The following is a 21,536-nucleotide window of genomic DNA, read 5'->3' on the forward strand; positions in this document are numbered from 1 at the left end:
AAGGGCGCTCGGGCCCCGAGTCTGCCCTGCTCACCTGCCGCCTCGCGGCTGTCCTGAGTTCTGGTTTGCTTCTCCAACCAGGGATCTTCCGTTTTGGCCAATAAGTCCTAGTCAGGACCTACACCCAGGGATGCCGTGCTGGGCATCGGCCACGCGTGTTCGTGGGTGTGGGTGCGCGGAAGGGAGGGCTGTCACCGACCTGGGAGGCGGGGTCACAGTGAAGGCTGTGCCAGGCGACGGGGCACAGACTGCTACTGGTCCGGCCCCCGTGCTGGCGTCTCCTTCCTGAGTATGTCGTGTCTTTTAGTTTTTGTCTTGCTTAAGAATCCTTTGTTTCCCAGGGCTCCCGGGGGTGCTGTCCTGTGTCATCTTGTGTCACTTGTCAGGCTCTGCTTTCATAAAGCTAAGTCTCAGACCCCCCGGGACAGGCTCCTGTGGGCAGTGATGCGGAGGGCGCCCCCCGTTGGATGTCGAGCTCCTGCCCCCTGCGGGCCACCGTGCTGCTCCTTCGGCCCCACACCCTGGGCGGCGGATGACTGTGAGTTCGCGGTTTATGTCAAAGTTGTACACGCGGCTTGAGGACCCCTGTGGCCCCGGCAGTCTGGGAGCCCGCCCCGGAGGCCCCGCCCTCAGTGCGTGGGGCACTCGGACCCGAGGCTCATGGTAACCGTGGTCCTTCTGTCCTTGCCTCCCTGAGCAAGGCGTCTACGCCACCCCGCCTCCTGGGGGAGACCCCGGTGCCGGCCGCCCCCACTGGGCCCCTCCTGCACCCGCGGCCGCCTCCTTCCCTTCCGCTCCGGAGCCCAGGAGCCCCCTGACGACGGGCACGCGGGTGCACACTCGGGGGGCACGTGTGTCTGACGTGCTCGTTCTGTCGGGCCGGTAGAGTTCGGGGTCGGAGCCTCTGCGTTTGCCACAGCCGCGCCCTTCTTCACGCTTCACGGCCTTTCCCCTCTTTGCGGTCCTGGAGAATCTTCTCCGTCCCAGACACCTGAAGTCGGACAAGCCGAGCGCCGAGGCCGCTCCGACTTTGACTCTGTCCTGATGCCGGTGCTCGGATCCCCACGGCCTGCGATTCTGGGAGTCGGTCGGCTGATTTTCTCCCCCTGGAGCCCGGCCGGCGCGCAGGGGCTGAGAGCAGGAAGGGCAGGCGGGAGGCCGAGCCCCGTGTTCACAGGCCTCCTTCCCCGACGCACCCGCCCCCCCGGCCTCCCCCGGCGCATCCGCCGAGCCTCCAGTGCCGACCAGCTTCCCGGGGCGCCTGTCCACACCCCGCAGGTCAGCTGTTCCCGACCGCTGGTTCCCAGCTTGCAGCCTCCAGCGTTTCCTACTGTCCCTACCCGGGGACACGCAGGAGGGTCCCAGATGCCTTCCAGCGACTGTTCATAGGGAAGCAGGGAATCACAAGCCCCGAGGATGGGCCCCGTGCCAGAGGGGACTCACAAGGAGGCCCCTTCGGACCGAGGTCCGGGCCGCTGTGAGAAGGCAGCGGCCTAGTGGGCGCAGAGGCAGGTCCCGGGGACCGAGTGGGCAGAGCTGGAAAATTCCATCCTAGAAGTGTCCCTTCGGCTTTGTGAAAGGCATCAAGGGACTTGGGATTTCTTCTGTGGGCCCCAGGAGGCCACCCCCTGCGGCTGGCAAGGCATCCCGAGGCGGCCAGCGGGCGCAAGGGTTCTGCTGAAGCAGCAGCAGTCGTGGGTGGGTGGCCGGAGTGAAAGTCAGCACTCAGTCCTGACCGTGCCCCAGGACCCGGTGTTCGTGTGCACACTCTGGATGCAGAACTGGACCCCCCCGAGGCCCCCCCGAGGCAGGCACGGGACTGGGCTGACTGCCCGTCAGCCGGCTCTAATGGAAGGATGAGGCTCTCGGCCCTGCTGCCTGGCCTCTCGCTGGCGGGCGAGGGGCTGCCTCCTTCCCCGACACAGAAGCCAGGTGCCTCGGGAAGGACATTGAACCCGCACTGTCCTCTCTCCCACTCAGCCTTCCGCATCAGCGGGTGGAAACCCCGTGTGCAGCCACGGCCTGCTGGGTATGGTGGTGGCCCTGGCTGGTCTGCACGCATACGGGCACCTCCCGGGGTGGGGAGGCCTGGGGGGCAGAGGCCTGTGGCAGAGGGAATCAACCCACCACGAGCTGCCTCCTAGCACTGGCTGGGGGCGACGCAGGGTCGCGGGGCCTGGTGGGGCCCGACACGCACAGGTACAGAGTGGAGGGCCGGGTTCTCCTGCCGCCCTGCACCCCCATGCACCCTTCCCCCCCACTTCCGCCCCCGGAGAGTGAGGCAGGTGTTTCCCGGCAAGGGTGGAGCGCTGACACCTGAGGGGACCTCACCAGGCACGTTGATTAGCACCCTGCTGAGCAATTTCCTGTGCTGGGTCTCAGTCCTGAGTTTAGTTCACAGATTCTTTCTTTAAGGACTTCTTGCTTCCTTGCGGGGCGGTTCAGAGGCTGCAGTGACTTGGCAGTGAGCCCGCCAGGGGAGGCCCGAAACTTCTCCATAGGCCAAACGGCAATTTCTTAAAACTTTTTCTTTGAAATAGGCACAGACTCACGGCAAGTGCAGATGGCGTGCAGGCCGGTCACCTTCACACCATTCCCCAGCGTCCTCGTCCCCCGCACAACACCAAAGCCCACCAGCCCTACACACACGTGTGCTCACTGCCCTCATCGCAAGAGTAGATGGGCGCCCCCCCTCCGCCCCCATCCCTGTGGTTTAGGGCGTGGCGCCGAAATAGGTCCTACAAGTGTACCCGGCATGGTTCCCGGGAAATCCGCGTCCTCCGGGCAGGCCTCCAGGCTCCACACCCAACCCGCCTGACGCGGACACTTGGGGAGCACGCGAGGGTGTCCCTGCAAGGAGGTGCGGCCCCATGGTGTGCGGCAGGCCTGAGCCGTCCCGTGTCGGCTGTCACCGCCCAAAAACAGAACCCGTGTCTCCGCCGACCAGGCTCACCCCCCATCTCCCCGGGGGCAGGGCTGGACACTGGCCAGGTGGCGTCCACGGCGCAGCGGGGTCGGCGCTGGAAGGAGTGGGCGTGCTGTCGAGGAGGCCGGGTGCGTGAACGCGTGGGGCGGGTGGGTGCTGTCCCGGTGCCACCTGGGTCTGGGAGGCGCTAGTGTTTCTCACCGCCGTGAATGGCAGGCCGGTGCACGGTGGGCGGGGGCTGTGGGATCGGCGGCTTCCGGCAGGGCTGCGTCGCTGACTGCGAGGTCTGGGGGGGGGCAGGAGGGGGGACGCAGGGACCAAGGTGGCCGCGGGGCCTGTGGGGTCTGCGGGGTCGGGGTTTGGAGACAGTGGCCTCCTGCCAGCCACCATCTCTGCTGGACTTAGCCTCTGTTTCAGCCAGCTCCCAGGGAAATGGAGCAGAACGCCTGAAGGGGGTGGTGAAGGCCCTTGCTTTCTGGGACGTCCAGCAGCCTTGTGGGCCAGGCCTCCCGCTTCTGAGTGTGTCACCGGGTTAGCCGGAGCCCCCACCCTTCCGCCCGAGGTCCCGCACTCAGAACCGAGGTGCCTGGGGCCTCAGGGTCTCCAGGCACAGTGGGGAGGGGTCCCTGGGAGAGCAGGGCGATCCCATCCTGGTCCCCTTCGCCCCCGAGACGGTGGTCCCCCACTTGGCCCCTCCCCTGTCCAGGGCAGCGAGCCAGAGCCCTGGGCCTCCTTTCCCTGCACTATGGCAGGGCAGGTGGCCTGCCGCACAGCCTCACCCGCCCCGGTGTGGGCACATGGGGCGTCTTCAGCAGGACCAGGGACAGGAGCCTGAGCCCAGGGCAGGGTCGCTCGAGCCGCTGGGCCTCTGGGCAAGTAGAGATGGCGGGGGCTGGCCCACGAAAACTGCTGGAGGACCCGAGTGCCAGTGTGGTGTCCCCTCCGGCAGCAGGAAGCAGTAACTGCTTGGACTAGGGCCATTTGGGGTATTTAAGGAACAGGTGGCCGGCGGTCAGAAAGCTCTCAGGAGACCACACAGCCATCCAGTGGGGAAGGGGTACAGCCAGGGCTGGGGCTGCACCCCAGGAATGGGGGGCACAGTGGGCCTCGCAGGACCCAAGACCGACTGCACCCGCCCCCGTGCTCCTCCACACTTGGGCCCCTTCCCTGCTGGCCAGCCAGCCCCCCAGTCGGCTGTCCTGGGGCCACGACGCCCTTTCCAATTGCACTTGCCAAGCCTTCGGCTTCTTCTGCTTCCTGTCGGCGGGGGAGAGCCCGTCACGCTCGTGGCCCTGTGCTCTTGAAGCCTGGCCTTCCCGCGCCATCGTGAGCAAGCCGGCCGCCCGGCTGCCCACAGGCTTCCGTCTGGTTTAGCAGACCGGATCACGCCCTACGCCGCGGCAGCTCGGGGCGGGGTGCGGAATGATGGATGGTGCCTTCCCGCACGGGCGGCGTGACTCCTAATGAAACACTTATGATTTATTCCAGCCAGGAACCCGGCACGGAGCGCGAGGTGTGCGGTCGTCTGCAGGGCGTACCAGCGCTGTCCTCAGAGGGCTGGGGGGGGGGGGGGGGGGCGTCCCCACGTGCACGTGCCCACACGTATTCACACACGTCGGCGCACAGACACACGCCCACCTCCTCCGCGCCCTCACGTCCTGGGCTGGCACTCGCTGTCCCCACGCCACCCGCCTGCTCGCGCTAGGATGCGGGCGAGCGTCATATTGCCCAGTGCTGCCCGAGAGAGGACCGCCGGGGGAAGCGGGATGGGGGACCACGAAGTCGGGGTGGGGGAGCAGGAGAACTTTCTGCTGTCAGAGACCCCGTGTGACTGTGCACAGCCCAGGGGACCCCACAGACGAAAGGCAGCTGCGGCGGGACCGGCCGCGCCGGGACCCGGCTGGGACCAGGACCCCGCGGTGGGATGGCCGAGGCAGCTGGGCCTCGCTGCCTCTGTTGTCACGGGCCTGAGAAGGGGCAGCAAGAGGCAGCCACCGTGCCTCTGAGCCCTGGTCTCTACGGGCGGGCGGTCTCCATCGGCCCTTCTGGGACACTGCTGTCTGCGTGGGGACCTCAGGCTGAGGTCACAGCCGTTGGAACTCAGGCTTTGCCGCCTTGTCCCGAGACCCCGCATCCACCGCCGTCCCACGGGGTCACCACTTGGGGGGTGCTGCTCCCAGACACGGGCACCCAGCCGCGCGTATGCACCTGTACACACGCGTGCCTGCTGGTGACCAGAGCCCCTTCCCTCAGGCGACACAGCCGTGTTCAAGGACGGCAGGTACTGGATCCGGGGTCGCACGTCCGTAGACATCATCAAGAGCGGTGGCTACAAGATCAGCGCCCTGGAGGTGGAGCGGCTCCTGCTGGCGCACCCCAGCATCACAGGTCCACGGCGCCCCCACGCCCCGCCCCCACGTCTGCTGGGGCCCGCCCACCTCCTCCCTCACCACCTCCTCCCTCGCCACCTCCTCCCTCGCACAGCCCCTGTGCTCAGGAGCACGGCCCCAGGGAGGGCTGGAGCAGAGGCGTGGGCATCCAGAGCTGTGCCCAGGGGCACCGGCGGTTGCGGGTCCAGGAAGCTCCTGACCTCAGGTCACAGGTTGTGAGGACCCTGAGGACGGCAGAGGCTCCCCAACGTGACCCACTCTGGACTTGTCGCTGTGCCCAGTCCTCTTAGCGGTGACTGTCTCCTGGGGCCGTGCAGGGAAGGCAGAGACATGGGAAAGCCCACCCCCACCCTGAGCTCCATCCAAGGGCCATTGGGGACCTGCCCCCCCCCATCCCCAGCAGGGTGACCCCATGCTGACCCCACGCCCCTTCCAGGTGGCTGCTAAGCGGGGCTTTTCCCGGGCCCTTGCTTCAGGGCCCCCATCCCGGGCATGTCCCGGGCCCGTGTTGGCCATCGTGGCATTTCCAAGGCCTCCCTCCCTGCTCTTCTGTCCACAGATGTGGCTGTGATTGGAGTTCCAGACATGACATGGGGCCAGCGGGTCACCGCAGTGGTGACCCTTCAGGAGGGACACTCACTGTCCCACAGGGAGCTCAAAGAATGGGCAAGGTAGGGGCAGGCAGGCAGCGGTCCTGCTGTCGGGGGAAGGGACAGGTGGGGGGTGGGCCGTCCCGAGGTCGGGGGAGGGGTGGAGGGGGTCTCCGGTCCTGCTGCTGTCCATCTAGGGGTCAGGGGGAGCCTGAAAGGTCAGGTGACGTGTTACGTTCCCCAGGCCGCCCCCCCCCCACACACACACATACACAAGGGGCCCCAGGAAAGGTCTGTAATGGCAGGTAGAGCAGAGGTAGCGAAACGAGGGTGCCGGGTGGGAGCCCCCGTCCTTCCAGCGGTGGGACAGGGTGCGTGCTGGGGGGCCTCTCCAGCCTTCCAGAGGAATCTGTGGGCAGGGCGCCCCCTTCTTCTCCCTTCCCCCTCCCCGGGCTCCCTTCTGTCCGCTGGACACAGGCATTTGCACGTGCTCTTTGGGAGTCGGGGCCAGAGCCCTCCCGTCCTGCGCCCCGACCTTAGCCGCAGGCCCGTCCCTCACCATGTGTCCCTTTCCCGGGAGCCTCTGTGCCATATGCCGTGACCCCGGGGCCTCTGTGCCTGCCAGCCTCACAGGCCCCCTTCCCTGTGTCTGCGGTGCCCCGTGATCCATCGGGCTGGGAACCGACGGGCAGGGACCAGGGTCTGGAGGCAGCTCAGAAAGGAAGCTGCCAGTAATGGCCCCAGATTCTGGGAAGTTTCTCCTGCCCGTACCCTCTCCCCTACAACCCCTTCTTCCCGACTTGCCTCCCTCTCCTCAGCACTAAGATCTTTTTAGCTCATCCAACGTGATTTCACAAACAGCAGGAGAGCCTTGTTTCGTGAGGGGCAGCACAGCTGGGCCAGGAGCTTCCCCTGGATTTTCGAAGTCACAGTTGGAAGAGTCGGTTTAACAAAGGAGAAGGTTCTAGTGGCTGTAGCTGCTTTGATTAGACAAATTACTTTGTGAAGGAGAAGAAAGCACACACCCTGAGCTGAGCTCTCTGCGGAGACTGTCAGGGCGCAGTCTTGGCCGCCCCCGTGTGGGGAGCCCCGCACCCCAGGGCTCGTGTCCACCCCGCAGGTGTGTGTGCACACGCCTGGCTCGGGGCCGGGGAGGGCGCGGGACAGGCTCTCCGTGCTCTGGGGGATGCACACGCCTGGTCGGGCTCTCTCTGCTCGGGGGGGCCCCCTGGGAGGCCAGGGCAGGCGGCCGACCTGCCGCCTCTAGGACCGTAGCACAGTGAGGCTGGTGTCCGGGCTTCTGTGTCCTCAAGCGGGGCAGTCACTGGGCGGTGGCACGGAGGCCACCCACCCCGCTGAGGGAGAAGAGGGATCTTCCTCCCGAATGGGCAGGTCTGACTCTAGACCTGGGTTCCAGCTCTGCTGGATGAGGCTCTTAGTGAAGGTCCTCTCTCTCCCTCTCTCTCTCTCTCTCTCTCTCTCTCTCTCTCTCTCTCTCTCTCTGTCATGCTCACTGCCGTTTGGGAGTCTTTCTAAAGGTTCTTGCAAATGACATTTTCCTCTATGCTCCCACGTTTTTCCTTTCTGAAGGTTCCGCCCTCACAGACTCCACTCCTCAGGGAGGGCTGACTTCCTCTCTGTGCTGTACCCGAGCCAGACCTGGGGGCTCAGGCAGCACGTCCCCTCGGAGGGGATGAGTGTGGCCTGGGACGGGGCGACAGGGCCACGTTTGCAGGGTCTGGGACGTGGACCACCCACTACCCCTCCACCCCCCAAATACCAGGTCGGGAAGGGGTGTGGATTTACACACCAGGGAAGAATCTGGGGTCTGTGCTCTTGAACTACGGTGTTGATGTCTGATGAGGCCACGGAGGAGTGGTGGGCATTGGCTTAGTGCCTGCTGGGCTTTCTCCCGGGAGAAGCGCCGTGACGTAGCGGGTTGGGAGGAGGGACACCTCCGTGTCCACGCGTCCATTTCCCCAGGAAGCCTGCTGTCAGCACACAACTCCGCAGGATCCCCTTCTGAGAGCACAGCTTGCCTTGCGGTGTTTCTAAAAGTTTCCTGCTTGGCCAGTTGCTGAGCTGAGACCCCCTGGCAGAGGCTGGGGCAGCACACCCCACCGTCCCCAGGGTCAGAGTCCTCGGTCCAGAAGGACTGCTGTCCTTGGAAATGGCGGGGTCCGCAGGATTTAAACCTTCCTGCATCCTTCATCACACCTTTAGGTCGCTTTCTGATTTTCATGGCTTTTGTTCCTTTTTTCAAAAGTGGCTGCTAAGTTAGGGTTTGTAACCCTGGGCTCTAACTTAACCACCATTTGCCCCCCGTGACGTCCTGCCCTTCCGTGCGAATGCCGCCCCCGATGCACACTCACCCACACTGCGTTCTTCACTCTGCTGACCCTCGAGCCGCTGACCCCCGCGCAGTCGAAACTCTGTGTGTTCTGACCCCGAAGACTTACCTGCTAACGGCCTGCCGTTGAGCGGATAGCCGTCGATCAATGGCACTTTGTAGGTCGTGTGTCTTACTGCGCTCTTACAGCCCGGAGGGATGCGGGGAAGAAATGTTAGGAAAATCACAAGGGAGAGAAGATATATGTACAGTCCTGTGCTGTATTTATCGAAAAATTCCACTGACAAGCGGATTCATGCAGCTCAAACTGGTAGTGTTCAAGGCTCAGCTGTATTTCTGTTCGAGCATCGGCTCTCAGGGCTCAGTCACAAGGAAGTGATGCGTGTTTCCGTCCTGTGCCCCCAGGCCCGCCTCTGCCCTCTCTCTCTGGGCCGTGGCACCAGCTTCGCACTGGCCTGCCGAAGGGGACGCAGGGGAGGGCCACCCACAGGCACTGGAGGCGCGGGGTTTGGGCGGCGGGGTGGGGGGCTGAGAGGGGCTGCGTCCCTGGATCGGACCTCCAGGTTCGCCCTGCCATGCTCCAGAGCCCCTCCGGCAGTCCTGGTGGCCTCGCAGCAAAGTCCAGCCCAGCTGCCTGTGTCCTCTGGGCCCTAGTGGGCAGCTGGCCGTGTGTCGAAGCTGCCGGGACCACCGGTGGGCCCCCCTCTCCCCTCACGAGCCAGCACCTGAACCCCGAGCCCCCCAGAGTAATGATGCGTTCAGCGTGGTGTTGGTGACGCTCACTGCCCATGGCCAGACGGACACGGCCCACGAAGACAAGTGCGTGTTCATGAGCACCCGGCCGCTAAGGCTGAGATTTGGGAGTTCTCTGCCACGGCCCCTCACGAGCTCACCACGACCTCCCCAGAGGCTGAGATGCCCCCACCGCTTGCAGACCAGAGGCCACATGTGCCTGCTGGCCCCGGGCGGACGTTGGGATGCCGTGTCCCTCTGGCCTGAAGCTTGTGGTCAACAGCCCCAGAGAGTGGAGCTCAGTGGCCCGGGAGGCCAGGAACTGCTGTGCTCTCCTGCCCCCACTGTCTGGTCGAATCCTGTGGTCTCCTCACGAAGGGGCAGGTGGCTCAGACAGGGCCTCAGGGGAGCCAGTGCCTACGGCCCGAGGAGCAGTCCCAGAGTAGAGCCCGGGGGTGGCAAGATCCTACCACATGGCCACTCACAGGAGAACAGGCCATCAAATGGGGCCCCTAGTGGGACTGCGGAGTGCAGGGAGGGCAGCACCAGCCCGCGAGGGGCCCCCAGCCCTGCCCGCCTGCCCGTTCCGTCCGTCTGGCTGCAGCCCTGCAGCCCCGCCCTGCCCTGGGAGGCCTGACCCCGAGGAGGGCTCGTCCTCTGCCCACAAGGGAGCCTGGAACCCAGGCGGAGGCAGCTCCCTCCATGTTGCTGTCCTGCAGCGGGGTGCCCTTCCAGAGCCGGCTCGGACGTGGCCGGGCTTCGGGGCCCCGTGGGACATCTGCCCACCTTGCGGGCTCCCTGTTGCGTTGGGAGGGGGCTGTCCGGGCCCCAGTGCCTGCCACTCAGACACTGCTCCTGTCTGCAGGGGCGTCCTGGCCCCGTACGCCGTGCCCTCTGAGCTGCTGCTGGTGGAGGAGATCCCACGGAACCAGATGGGGAAGATCAACAAGAGAGACCTCATCAGGCAGTTCTACCCGAGTGACCAGGGTGCCCCGAGGCCGGGCACCGGTGAGCCAGCGTCCCCTGTAAACTAGAACCCCCCCAGATCAGAGGGAACAGTGCTGGGGCTAGCAGAAATGAGATCACAGCGCTGATTTTCAGATCCGACGTGACCCCCTCTCGGCTCTGCTGCGTCCTCACAGCCACACCCGCACCGAGCGTAGCTCCCTGTGCTGCCGTCTGCTGGGCGGGTCCCCGCAGCGTCCAGGGGCATGCCCCAGGGCAGCGGGCCTCCAAGCAAAATTCAGTAAAGTCTGTGCAGAAAAGACAAGCATGTGCCGTGCTGTCTGCCCGGGGGCACGGGGGGGCACCGCGTGCCGGGTACAGAAGTCCTGCCTCTGTGTGCACAGCCGAGTGTCTCCCACAGTCTGGGCTGTCCATGTGGCCTCCCCAGGTGACCTGTGACCCCTCCAGGCCCTCCTGGCTGGACACCCGACTGCTCAGAGAAGCCACCCGGGAGAGTGGGCCTGGGTATCCTGGTGGGGACAGCCCCGCACCGTGAGCGCAGCGTCACCAAGGGGCGTCCCTCTGCACAGGGCCAAGCAGACCGCCACGGGGACTCAGGGCTCGGAGCAGAGCGCCTGGATGCCGTGCTGGCGGCCACATGTGGCCCCATGATCCCCCACAGGAGCTTTCTAGACCAGGGGCCGGGGGGCCTCTGTGATGGATGAGCCAGGGGATCCGAGTTTCTGGCTCTGTGGCCACGCGGCCCCTGTTGCTGTCGATCCTGCTGTTGGTGTGAGAGTCCGGCTGATGGGCTGACGGCTGCCCTGCCTTGACCCGCCTGTCTGTGCCACGCCCCCCCCGGGGCCCCACGGCGCCCTTTTGCGTCCGCCCCACAGCCCTGCACCTCTGCTCTTAGTGGTGCTGGCTCTGGCACGTGGGTGCCCCACCCACACTGCAAGCGGAAAATCCAGAAGCTTCTGGATAGTTTATCGGAGACCACAGCAGCTGCTGTGCCCAAGACTGCTGGAGTCTGGAGCTCTTTCTGAACGTTATGTGCCCGGAACACTTGCCTAAAAGACCAGCAAAATGGGGCTGGGGCGGGAGGGGCCACTTTGGCCCTGGGCAGGGGCCAGGTGCTCGCGATGCTGTGGAAGCCGGCCGACTCCTCCCCTACTCCCGTGCAGTGTGCGGCCTGGCTCCCCGAAAGCCTGACCCCAGGCGTGGTGTTTGCTCCAGGGTGACCAGCCCGTGCTCCTGCCTGAGCCCGGGACACGCACACCGGTCACTGCCTGCCAGGCAGGCTGGCCACCGGAAGGGCTCAGCTGGCTGCCTGCCATCCGACTCTTCTGGGGGGGTGGCCCTCGGCACCACACGGGACAGCTTGTGCTCAGGCTGACCCTGGTCTGGCCTTGGACTAGGGAGCCACCTGCCCCTGGGGGGAATCAGATCGAAGGTTGCAGGGTCTTTACTTAATCCCACTGATCTGACCCCTCTTAATCCTGAAAGCTTTGATTCCTGAAACCATTTACAAAATTATTTAGTTTATGCTATACTCTGTATCAAATACCTTGAAAGCCTAATAGTCACCTTCTACCAACAAGACCACAGAAGGATGTTGGCTTGTTTCGGGAACATGTGCCTCTGAGGACACGGAATGCCATGTCCTCCTTGTCCGTGTGACCGAGCATGACGAAGCTTCCCCCTTGGCTGGACAGCCCTACGCCGTCCTGCACTCCACTCCCAAAGAAGGGCCAGGAGCAGGTGCCTGAGGTTGGCCGTGGGCAGCTTGGTTAGCGGCCGCTGGTGCCCCTGGTCCCCCTCACCCCCAGAGGGACTCCTGCGGAGGCGTCGGCCGCCCTGGGGCTGAGGCCGTTGGAGGGCAGCGGGCAGGCCCCGGAGGGAAGGAGCACACACAGCTGGTGCAGACGGCACAGGTCCGCGCCCACGTGTACGGGCACCGGGGCCAGCAGAAGCCGGGCCCCGTGACGTGGGGGAAAGGCTGGAAACAGCCTCGTCTCTGCCTCAGTTTCCCTCTTTGTGACTTGAGGCTGGCATTTCCGTAGGGCTCTTCTGGCCAAGGACTGAGGGCTTTGCTTCCTTGGGAGCCCAGTCCGTGGAGGCTGGTGGCCCCAGCGTGGCCTCCCACCTGAGCTCCCTCGAGGGCTGGGCCAGCACAGGCCAGGCTGCCATGCGCCCCTGACCACGTCCGCCACGGACACGGCTGTCGCCACATGCCTAATCCCTTTACCGGCCACCGTCAACAGTGCAGAGTCCCCGACGGTCAGGGACTCTCCCAGGCCACGGCCACTGCTGTCCACGCTCAGATCTTTCCGTGTCTCCCCTCTGTGCCCTGGGGCCTCCCCCTGCCACCTTCACACGTGGCATCTGGCTTCTCCTGAAACCCTCCTCCCACGCCCCTCCGAGGGGCACGGCGGGAAGTGAGACCGGACGGACACCGGACGAGAGTAGAGATCCTCTGTGCGGCACCCTCGGGTCCAGGACGGAGGCCTCTCCCGTCGGGACAGGGGCGAGTCCCCACGAGGGCCCTGGGATCGGACTCTCCAGCTGAGGGCAGGGGCAGCGGGGCCCCCCCGCCAACACAGGTGAGCGTGGGGCACCCCCAGCAGCCCAGGGCAGGGGCCAGGTGCCCGAGGGAGGAAGTCGTGCGAGCGCTCTGAGCGCCCCGAGAGCCGGGTCCTGGGGCGCTAAGGCTGGGGTTCCCGTCTGGGAGGGTTGGAGACGGGCCCTGCTCGCTGTGTCGGGAGGACGGCGTAACCGTGTGGAGCGGGGCAGAGCCTGACGGATGGAGGCAGCCCCGTGTGGGAGACGCGTGCCTTCAGGGGCTCGGGCCACAGCCATGCCTGCGCACGCACGAGCCCTGTGGCCAGGGTCGGGAGGTCCTTTCCCAAGAGCCCCTGGAACGGCTGAAGCTCTGAAAGCCAGACTCCGTTTCTGTTTTCTCTGCCACGAGGTGGGGGGTGGGGTGCACCCTGAGTACGAGGGAGGGAAGGGCGGCGGCCCCACTCAGGTCCCCCCCGCGTGCAGCAAACCCGACCAGACCGGCCGCGCTCCCGTAGCCCGGCTGTGTCGGACAGACGCCCCGGGCGTTCCCAGCCTGTAGTCCAGACAAACGGGCGCCGTGTGGTGGGCGACGGCCCAGGGTCCCAGGAAGAGGGAGGCCGGGTGCAAACCACTCTCTGTCTGGGGGTGAGGTCAGACGACTAACCAAGCCCAACAGCGAGGCCGCCAACAGACGCGTAACCGTGCGCGTACGGTGGTCTGGGCGGGAGGCCGTCTGCAGGGAGGTGGGGCAGCCGGGAGCCCGGGACCTGGTCGGCAGCCTGGAACTGTGGCAGCAGGGCCATCCCCGGGGACCCAGAGTCAGACACTCTGCCGGCCGTGGATGCCTCTAGAAGCCGGGAGAGAGAGGAAACGGACCGTCCCCTGGAGCCTCCAGGAGGAAGCAGCCCTGCGACGTCTCAGCACATGAGCCCCAGCCTGAGAGGACGAGCGGCCCCCAGGAGCGTGGTGGCAGTCTCCCCTCAGCTGGCAGCCTCTGGTTCCTGTGGACTCAGCCCCTCCACGCCCACGCGGCTGTGACCGTGGCGGGTGCAGAATGTGGGAAGCGGGTCTGGGCACAGGAACAGAGGGGTTTGGGGAGGGTCTCCAGGCACGGTCACTCAGCCGGGACAGGAGGCCCCAGCTGTGTCCTTGCCAACAAACACCTCCCAGCAATCCTGCGTTCGCTTCTCTCTTCTGGGTCCCAGGTCGGGGGCGGATCTGTGGGGAAAGCACCGAGGTGGGCGGCCAGGGCACCCGCACGACAGCCCACGTGCCTCTCAGAGCCTGTTCCACGGGCAAGGCAGGGGCAAGCGCCCACGCCTGAGGCAGAAGGACTTGGTGGAAATCCCATTCCCGAAGGTCCCTCCCTGTGCCTGGTGCAGGCGGCAGGCTTGGCAAGGGGTTTTCTCCTTGGCCCTCGGCCCCTAACAGGTGGCTTTTCTGGGTCCTCTATCCAGGGGCCCAGCCCCAGGAGCGGGGGCACGGGAACAGGAGCTCAGGACGGCCGGGGGCCCGGGGGGCTCAGGCTGCATCTGAGAAGCGGGGCCCTTCCTGCAACGCAGCCGTGGCCCAGCACAGAGCAGGTACCAGGAGGGCAGCTCCCACCTGACCTGTTCTCCCCCGAGACCACGCGGCCCCTCTGAGGGGGGCTGGGGCAGGTGGCCGGCCAAGGCCCTCCCCGAAGGCCCCAACCCCCTGCGTCTGCTGGCAGGTGGAGTTTCCCCACCGCGTGTCAAGTGTAAGGGAGTGAGCACATGCCTGCAGGGCAGGGCGTCCTTGTGCACGTGTGTGCATGGTGGGGACTGCGTGTAGGGTCCGCGCATGTGCGTGCTTCTGCACGTAGTGGCCCTGGCCCCACCGCAGCCCCTCCCACACGGGCCGCGTCTCGTCATCGGCTTGCCAGTCACGTCGTCGCTAACAGTCTGCTCATAGATACACGGCCGTCCAATTACTCCTTAAGGGTTACAGGCCATTAAGCTGTCAGTCTGCTTCATTCCGGCCCATCGGCGCTGTCCCCACCAGCACACAATAACCATTAAAATGACACCAGGAACAAGCAGCCACGCCCACACGGCGTCTGTGACGTTCCCATTAGCGCCTGCCTCAATGAGGAAGGGCCGCTTCTGAGAAGACGATGTCACACTGCACCAGCCGGACGGGTGGCCCGCTGAGCAGACGTACACAGACACACTGATGGGTGTATACACACACACATAGGTACGCTCACAGACACACAAATGTTTACAAACAACACCGATCTGGGCTCTGAAGCCTCCTGCCAGGTGTCGGCTGCCCCTGGGCCCCCAGTGACCAGTGAGGGCCAGATCAGGGTCAGGGATAGCTCAGAGACATGCTGGGAGCCGGCAGCAGCTGGCATGGGGCTCCAGCCTGGGACCCTGTCGCGCCTAAGCAGCCTGCATGTGGACCCTGCTCCTCCCAGCCCCAGAATGGTGACATCTCTTCACAGTGGCTCAAGTACGTTTTTCAGAACCACTTTAAACACTGAGGACAGAAGAAAGAAGACCGGCCAGTGCCGTGTCCACCCGGCCTGTTGGGTCTTAGCCTCGGGCAGGACTTGCCTTAGATCCTTTTCGAGAAGTAACGACAGCAGTCCCAGCCTCCGTCCCACATTCAGGAGCTGAACACACGGTGCCGGGTGCTTGTGATATGTTCTCTCAGAGGGACACAAATCTGCCACTGAGTTCATGCTGTTCTGCTGCTGGCTGTGTTTGTGGACCTAAGCTCTGAGTTGCCATGCAGAGGCCCACCCATCTCACAGGTGGATTGCATGGTCGTAGGCACGGGCCTCTTCCCAAAAAGACCGTGTCGCGTAGACAGCCTCCAGCAGACAAGACGCCGTATCTCGCCTCCACGCAAAACAGACTTTAAATCTTTGCCACGGTGCTCGGTGTCGAATAGGATCCCTTTATTTTAATTTGTACTCCCCTAATTGCTGCTTAGGTGGAGTATTTTGAATATGTTTATTGTCCATTTGAATTTTTTATTCTGTGAATTGCCTGTTCGTGTTCTTTGCCCATTTTCGAGTTGGTTGTTGGTAATTTTCTTGATTATGCATTGGTTGCGTGGCTTGCCTTTTTTTAAAATTTTTTTTAACGTTTATTCATTTATGAGAGACAGCACAAGCAGGGGAGGGGCAGAGAGAGAGGGAGACACAGAACTGAAGCGGGCTCCAGGCTCCGAGCTGTTAGCACAGAGCCCGACGCGGGGCTCTAACTCACAAGCTGTGAGATCATGACCTGAGCCGAAGTCAGACACTTAACCGACTGAGCCACCCAGGCGCCCCTTGCCTTTTATTTTTTTAATGGTGTCTATTGATGTGCAGAATTTTTAAATTTTAATGTGTTCACATGCATTCAGGTTTTTTATGGTCTGAGTTTTTCTTGTCTAAAACTTCCTTTCCTACCCCAAGTTCTTAAATACACTTTCCCATGTGTTTTTCTAAAAGTTACAAAGCTTTACTTTTCTCGTGTAAACCCTTCATTCATTGCAAATTCATTTTCACACGTTGGGTGAAAGGCCCTGATTTTTCCCACGTGGAGTGACCAGTGTTTCCTTCTGTCCACTGAAGCACGTGGGCCTCCGCTCTCTGCCCAGCATCCGGGCACGTCCTGCTCCAGGCTGTGCCGCCCTCTGCCCTGTTTCCAAAGCCGAGGCGCCTGTTAGCACGCGGCACCTCTATTTCCTTCTTCAGAACCGTCTTGGCTGTTCTTGGCCCTCTGCTCTTACACCAGAATTTTAAGAGCAGCTTAAAGTTCCTTTTTAAAGAAACTTGCTGGGGGTGATGGGACTTATAAGTTAAGGCGGTGACATCTGACATCGTCACAAAAGTGCGCCCTCCAGCCCACAAACACGGCCCAGCTCTGTGTCGTGGGCTCCTTCCTGTGTTGTCGTTTTCCCAGTAATAATTGTGCCCGTCTTTCGAGAGGGTTGGTCACAGGTCCTTCTTGTTTTTGTTGAGATCCCAAGTGGGACTTTTCATCCCGTGTTTTAACTGCTCGCTGAAATGGTTTGTGTGTTGCATTTCCATCCTGCGGCCTTGCTCGCCTCTTGGCGGGCTCCTCCCGCGGGTCATCAACGCCTGCCCGTTAGCAGGTCACGTCTCCTCCTGTGACTCCCCACTCCTCCTCCTCTCATCGCGCCACTGAAATGCCCCGTGGAATACAGACCAGGAAAGGGGGTAGATGGCCCAGAGCCACCCTCCAGCTCTGCAGGTGAGTGCAGGCGGACGCCTGGCGCAGATCAGCACATTTATTGCTAAGATGCTCTGGGAACGCACGCTGAATTTCACCGAAATGTTTCCTTCTCTATTAAATTGGCCATCCTGTCTGTCTTTGACTGTTTTGTTTTTTTTTTTTTTTAAGTTTATTTACTTATTTTTGAGAGAGAGAGGAAGCAGGGTAGGAGCAGAGAGAGACGGGAGAGAGAATCCCAAGCAGGCTCCTCACGGTCAGTGCAGAGCCCGATGAGGGGCTAGAAACCACGAACCATAAGATCGTGACCTGGTCTGAAACCAAGAGTCGGACACTTAACCGACTGAGCCCCCCAGGCGCCCCCGTCTTTGTTACTCTGGACCCTGCTGATGGTATTGTGCACCGAAGCACAGTCGTGCCCCTGGAAGAAACCCTGCGGGGTCACAGCGTGCGGATGGGGTCAGGGGGCCTGAGCTGTACTGTGTTTAATGCGACTGTTGAGCTGGCCCTGTGGTTTCTGATCTACAATTCCAAAGTCCAAGAAGCTTTAAAAACCAAAGTTGCCCTTTTTTTTTTTTTTTTTTTTTTTTTTTTATGTTGGGGGTAAACCGATCTGGCAGATGCTGCACAGTTAAACGTTTGTGCCCCCTCCCAAATCCATACGCTGAAAGTGACCGGCCTGGGTGATGGTGTCAGGAGGTGGGGCTGTGGGAGGCGGTGAGGTCACGACGTGGGAGTCGAGCGCCCTGGCCGCTCTCGCCTCGTGGGGACGCGGCCGGAAGACACGGCCGTGAGCCAGGACGCCCTTGCGGGACTCGGAATGTGCTGGACCCTACACCGCAGCCCGGCCTCCCGAAGGCCGCCTGACCTTCCCCCGGTGGCTTCGGCTGGGCCGTCCCCTGCCTGGCCCATCAGGCTCGTTCTTGTGAATACAGCCCGGTGCTGAGGCACCACTGAAGCGTCCTCGTGCTTGGCTATGGGGCACTTCTGGTTCCAACCGTCATCATTTCGACTTTGACTTAATCTCTTAATCCGTGAGTTACCTGGGAGCACCTGTCAGCCCGCCGAGCTCCTCCTGCTCTCCCGCCATCCTGAGCGCACAGGCCTGTGGTCCCGGGTCTTAGAAACCCAGGCACCTTTTGTGCCCCCTACGTGGTCAGCTTTGCTCCAGAGCCAAGTGACTGGACACGTGACAGTGTGGTCACCTCAGGGTCAGCCTCCCCTCCGGGACGTGGCCTGTTCAAATCTGCACACGGCAGGCTGCTTTGTCTGTCCTTCCTATGTCTTAGCGCTAGGTTCTTTGGTCCTTTTATTCTTGATTATTATGTATTTTTGCTGAATTGTTAGTTAGCATTTCTATGCCTATTCGTGTTTTTTCCGTAAGTTTTATTTTTCTGAGAAATCTTGCTATTCCCCTGTTGGGGGCACAGACAGACCGTCTAACCCCGAGCCATTTCTTCATGGGCTCCGTTTGGTTTCAGTGTGTCTGCCGTGAGCAGAGAGCCCACATGTCTGACTCCAGGGGATGGCTTGTCTTTTAGTTACTGAATGTAGGCCATTTATTGTGACGATTTGATGTATTTAAATAGACTTCATCCCTCAAGCATTTTTTGGTTTTTTTTTTAATGTTTATTTATTTTTGAGAAAGAGAGCCCAAGCAGGGGAGGGGCAGAGAGAGAGGGAGACACAGAATCCGAAGCGGGCTCCAGGCTCCGAGCTGTCAGCCCAGGGCCCGACGCGGGGCTCGAACCCACAGACCGCAAGATCATGACCTGAACCGAGTCAAACACTGAACCGACTGAGCCCCCAGACGCCCCTCATCCTGCATCCTCTACTTTGTTCTCTTTGTGCATTTGGAAATTATAAATTAAATTTCTGGGGCACCTGGCTGGCTCGGTGGGTAGAGCATGCAACTCTTGATCTCAGGGTCGTGAGTTTGAGCCCTATGCTGGGCATGGAAATGACTGAAAAATAATAATGGTAAGGGCTCCTGGGTGGCCCAGTTGGTTAAGCATCTGACTTCGGCTCAGGTCATGATCTCGCTATTCGTGGGTTCAAGCCCTGCGTCGGGCTCTGGGCTGACAGCTCGGAGCCTGGAGCCCGCTTCGGATTCTGTGTCTCCCTCTCTCTCTGCCCCTCCCCTGCTCGTCCTCTATTTCTGTCTGTCTCAAAAATAAATAAACATTAAAAATTTTTTAATTAAAAAAATAATAAATATAAATTAAATTTCTGTTGAGTACCCTTGAATTTTTTTAAATGTGTACTATAACACTCACAGTTCTTTTTCCAAGTTTGTAGTTACGCAGTAGGCGGGCCCTGTGGCCAGGATGTAACCTTCCTCCCTGCCCCTCCCATCCTGATACACCTCTAGAGTTTCAGTCTTGTTTTGTTTTGAAAACAAAAATTAATAGGCTTGTTTTTACAGCGACTGGATAAATTTAGTGATGTTTTCTGAATTTCTTGGCTCAACGGATTTCTTGTCATAAATAACGCTCGCCGATGTTTTGGCAAGCATCTCCGAGTGGTCAACCTGCGTGGCCTCCGCACGTCCGAGCCTCCGTTTTGTCGCCACTCTTCAAAGACGAGCTGCCCGGGCCCAAGCCAGCCCTCTGTGTCTCTGCCTCCGGCACCTTTGACGTTCACGTCTTCCCAGTTCGTGAGCCTTTTTGTTCCGATGCCGTGGAGGCTGTCTTTGACCTGGACGCGGCAGTGCGTCTCCACGACGGGAACAGCCAGCAGACGGGGGGCCTCGCTCAGATGAGCAGCTCCGGTCCCTGTGTCCTCTCGGCTGCCTGAGCGCCGTCCACACGCAGACGCCCCTCTGCCGCCATCCACGTACGCTGGGGCGCTCGGCCCCACCCCGCTGACCCCACTTCTGTGCGGACGGCATCCAGGCCGGCCCCCCCGCACCCCAGGTGACATGCCCGGAGCTCAGCAGAGGCCTCGGTCTCTGGGCACGTGAGTGTGGTTTCATCTTGTTGGAGGGCTAGTGCCGCAGGCTCTCTAGAGAGTTCTGAATCTTGCTTTTCTCAACAGACACAGACCTTGGGCCACCATGACTGCGTCCCAGGCAGGCATGAAACCACCCGCCAGGGCAAGGCCAAGGGCAGGGTGGGCCCTGCCAGGCCCCGTGCTCGGGTGAAGACCGCCGGCGGGCCATCCACCCACATCGACACCATCACTCCAAAGGTGCGAGCGTCATCGGAGACTCAGGCAGGCACCTCCCAAAGCCACAACCCTGCGTCTGCGGAAGCCCCTTCCCGTACCCGCCTGGAGCCGTGGCCTGTCTGCCAGATGCAGTTACTTGTTAAACCTCGGATTCACTGGGTACAGGTACGGGCCTGCCCCATGGAGCCTCACCTGGGGGGGACGAGGTGCTGGGCCTTGGCTGGCCACATGCCTCCTTGGCTGAGGAGGGCAAGAGCCCCGCAGTGGGGCAGCAGTGGCGCCCCAAAATGGAAGCTGGGGACTCTCTCTAACCGAGGAAGGTGCCGGGAATAAGCCAGGTGCCCAGGTCGGGTCGGCCCCTGAGGGCCTGAGGCAGGGACAGGACCAGAGCAGGGTCCGGAGACGTCAGAGGACTTGAGAGAGCAGCTGACTGACAGGAGGTGCGTGCCAGCTCGGGGATGCCGAGTATAGGAGGTGCAGGAGGAAGAGTCTGGAACGTTCTGGGGTTTCCAGCTCAGCAGCCTGAATGGACAGTACAGGAGGGGGAACCGGGGGGCTGGAGAGAGGGCAAGGTGGGGCTCAGGCCTGAACATGCTAAGCATGAGCTGGCAGAGGGCGCTGGGCAAGCCTGGATGTCCACCAGAGACTTCTGGGTGAGAGCAGGTGAGGGTCGGAGGCTCCCGTACAGGTGCACGCAGGCCCCCGACATCCGGGGGAGGGCCGGGAGGGTCAGGACCAAGGAGAATGGCTGAAGCGTGCCGATTCTCCCCAAAGAGGCAAGGAGGCCATCCACGGGGGACTGTGTGGTGTGGCCCGGCCTCTCACCCAGCAGCCTGCAGTCCTGGATGGGGTGGGGGGGGGGGGCCTTCTGTGCCACACACCGGCTCTGCACCGACCTGACCCTTCTGCCCCGAGTCTGTCTGCAGGAGAAGGTCGGATGGGAAGGCTCTAATGCCCTGCATCTGTCTCGTGGGCCCTGTCCCTGGAGGCCCCCCAAGACCCTGCCCCTAGGCAGAGTGCCACCACCGGTGGCCCCAGAATGAAGGGCAGCGTTGCCAGACCACACCGATCCTGTTACAGCCACGGATTTCATCTGAATGATCGTTAATGTGATTTATACAGTTATTTGGATTCTCTGCTCGTGAATTTGTCACCAGGCCACTTGATATTGATGAGAGACAATGGAGGCAACGCTAGCTGAGTGGAGCGGGGCGGGGGTGGAGGGGGCCGTGCTGACTGGGCTCAGGGACCCCTGTCTGAAGCCCCCACCCCTGCATGGCTCTCCACCCCCCCCAGCCCTCCCCCACCCAGACTGAGAAGGTGCCAGTGTGCACGCGGCTTTGCTGGCCGTGTCCCTGGGCCTCGTGGACAGAAGGGTAAGGCACGTGAGGGACAGGTGTGCGGCCTGCAGCCCCTCGGGTGGCCCTCTGGCCTCCCCTCCCCCCAGCCTGGAAAGCACCAGCCACTAGGTGGCCTCATGTGCCTGGGTGTGTGGGACTCAGCAGGACTCAAGGACCCTGCAACCCACCCATGTGGTGACAGCCGCGAAACAGAGCACGGAGGCCACTCTGAAGAAAGGGAGCTTATCCTGAGGCTCCACGAGACCCCGAGTGGGTGTGTGCCTCCTGGTCCCTCTGCGCCCTGCTCCTTGTGCCAAAGTCA

General features: G+C 62.3%; 1 protein-coding gene across 2 annotated transcripts in view; it reads left to right on the forward strand.

Moving 5' to 3' along the window:
- The window catches only part of ACSF3 (acyl-CoA synthetase family member 3), a 54,389-nt gene extending 34,414 nt beyond the window's left edge, over positions 1 to 19,975 (forward strand). The window contains exons 8-10 of one of the 2 annotated variants that reach the window (XM_078439136.2): positions 5,180 to 5,314; positions 5,876 to 5,987; positions 19,743 to 19,975. In XM_078439136.2, coding sequence (XP_078295262.2) covers positions 5,180 to 5,314; positions 5,876 to 5,987; positions 19,743 to 19,848 — 353 coding nt within the window. In that variant the 3' untranslated portion in view covers positions 19,849 to 19,975. Of the gene's footprint in view, positions 1 to 5,179; positions 5,315 to 5,875; positions 5,988 to 9,853; positions 10,249 to 19,742 lie in introns of those variants that run through there. The other variant, XM_078439135.2, reaches the window with a different exon arrangement.
- Positions 19,976 to 21,536: the final 1,561 nt, after the last annotated feature.

Source organism: Panthera onca, chromosome E2 (genome assembly GCF_046562875.1).
Source record: "Panthera onca isolate mPanOnc1 chromosome E2, mPanOnc1 haplotype 2, whole genome shotgun sequence".
NCBI lineage: Eukaryota > Metazoa > Chordata > Mammalia > Carnivora > Felidae > Panthera > Panthera onca.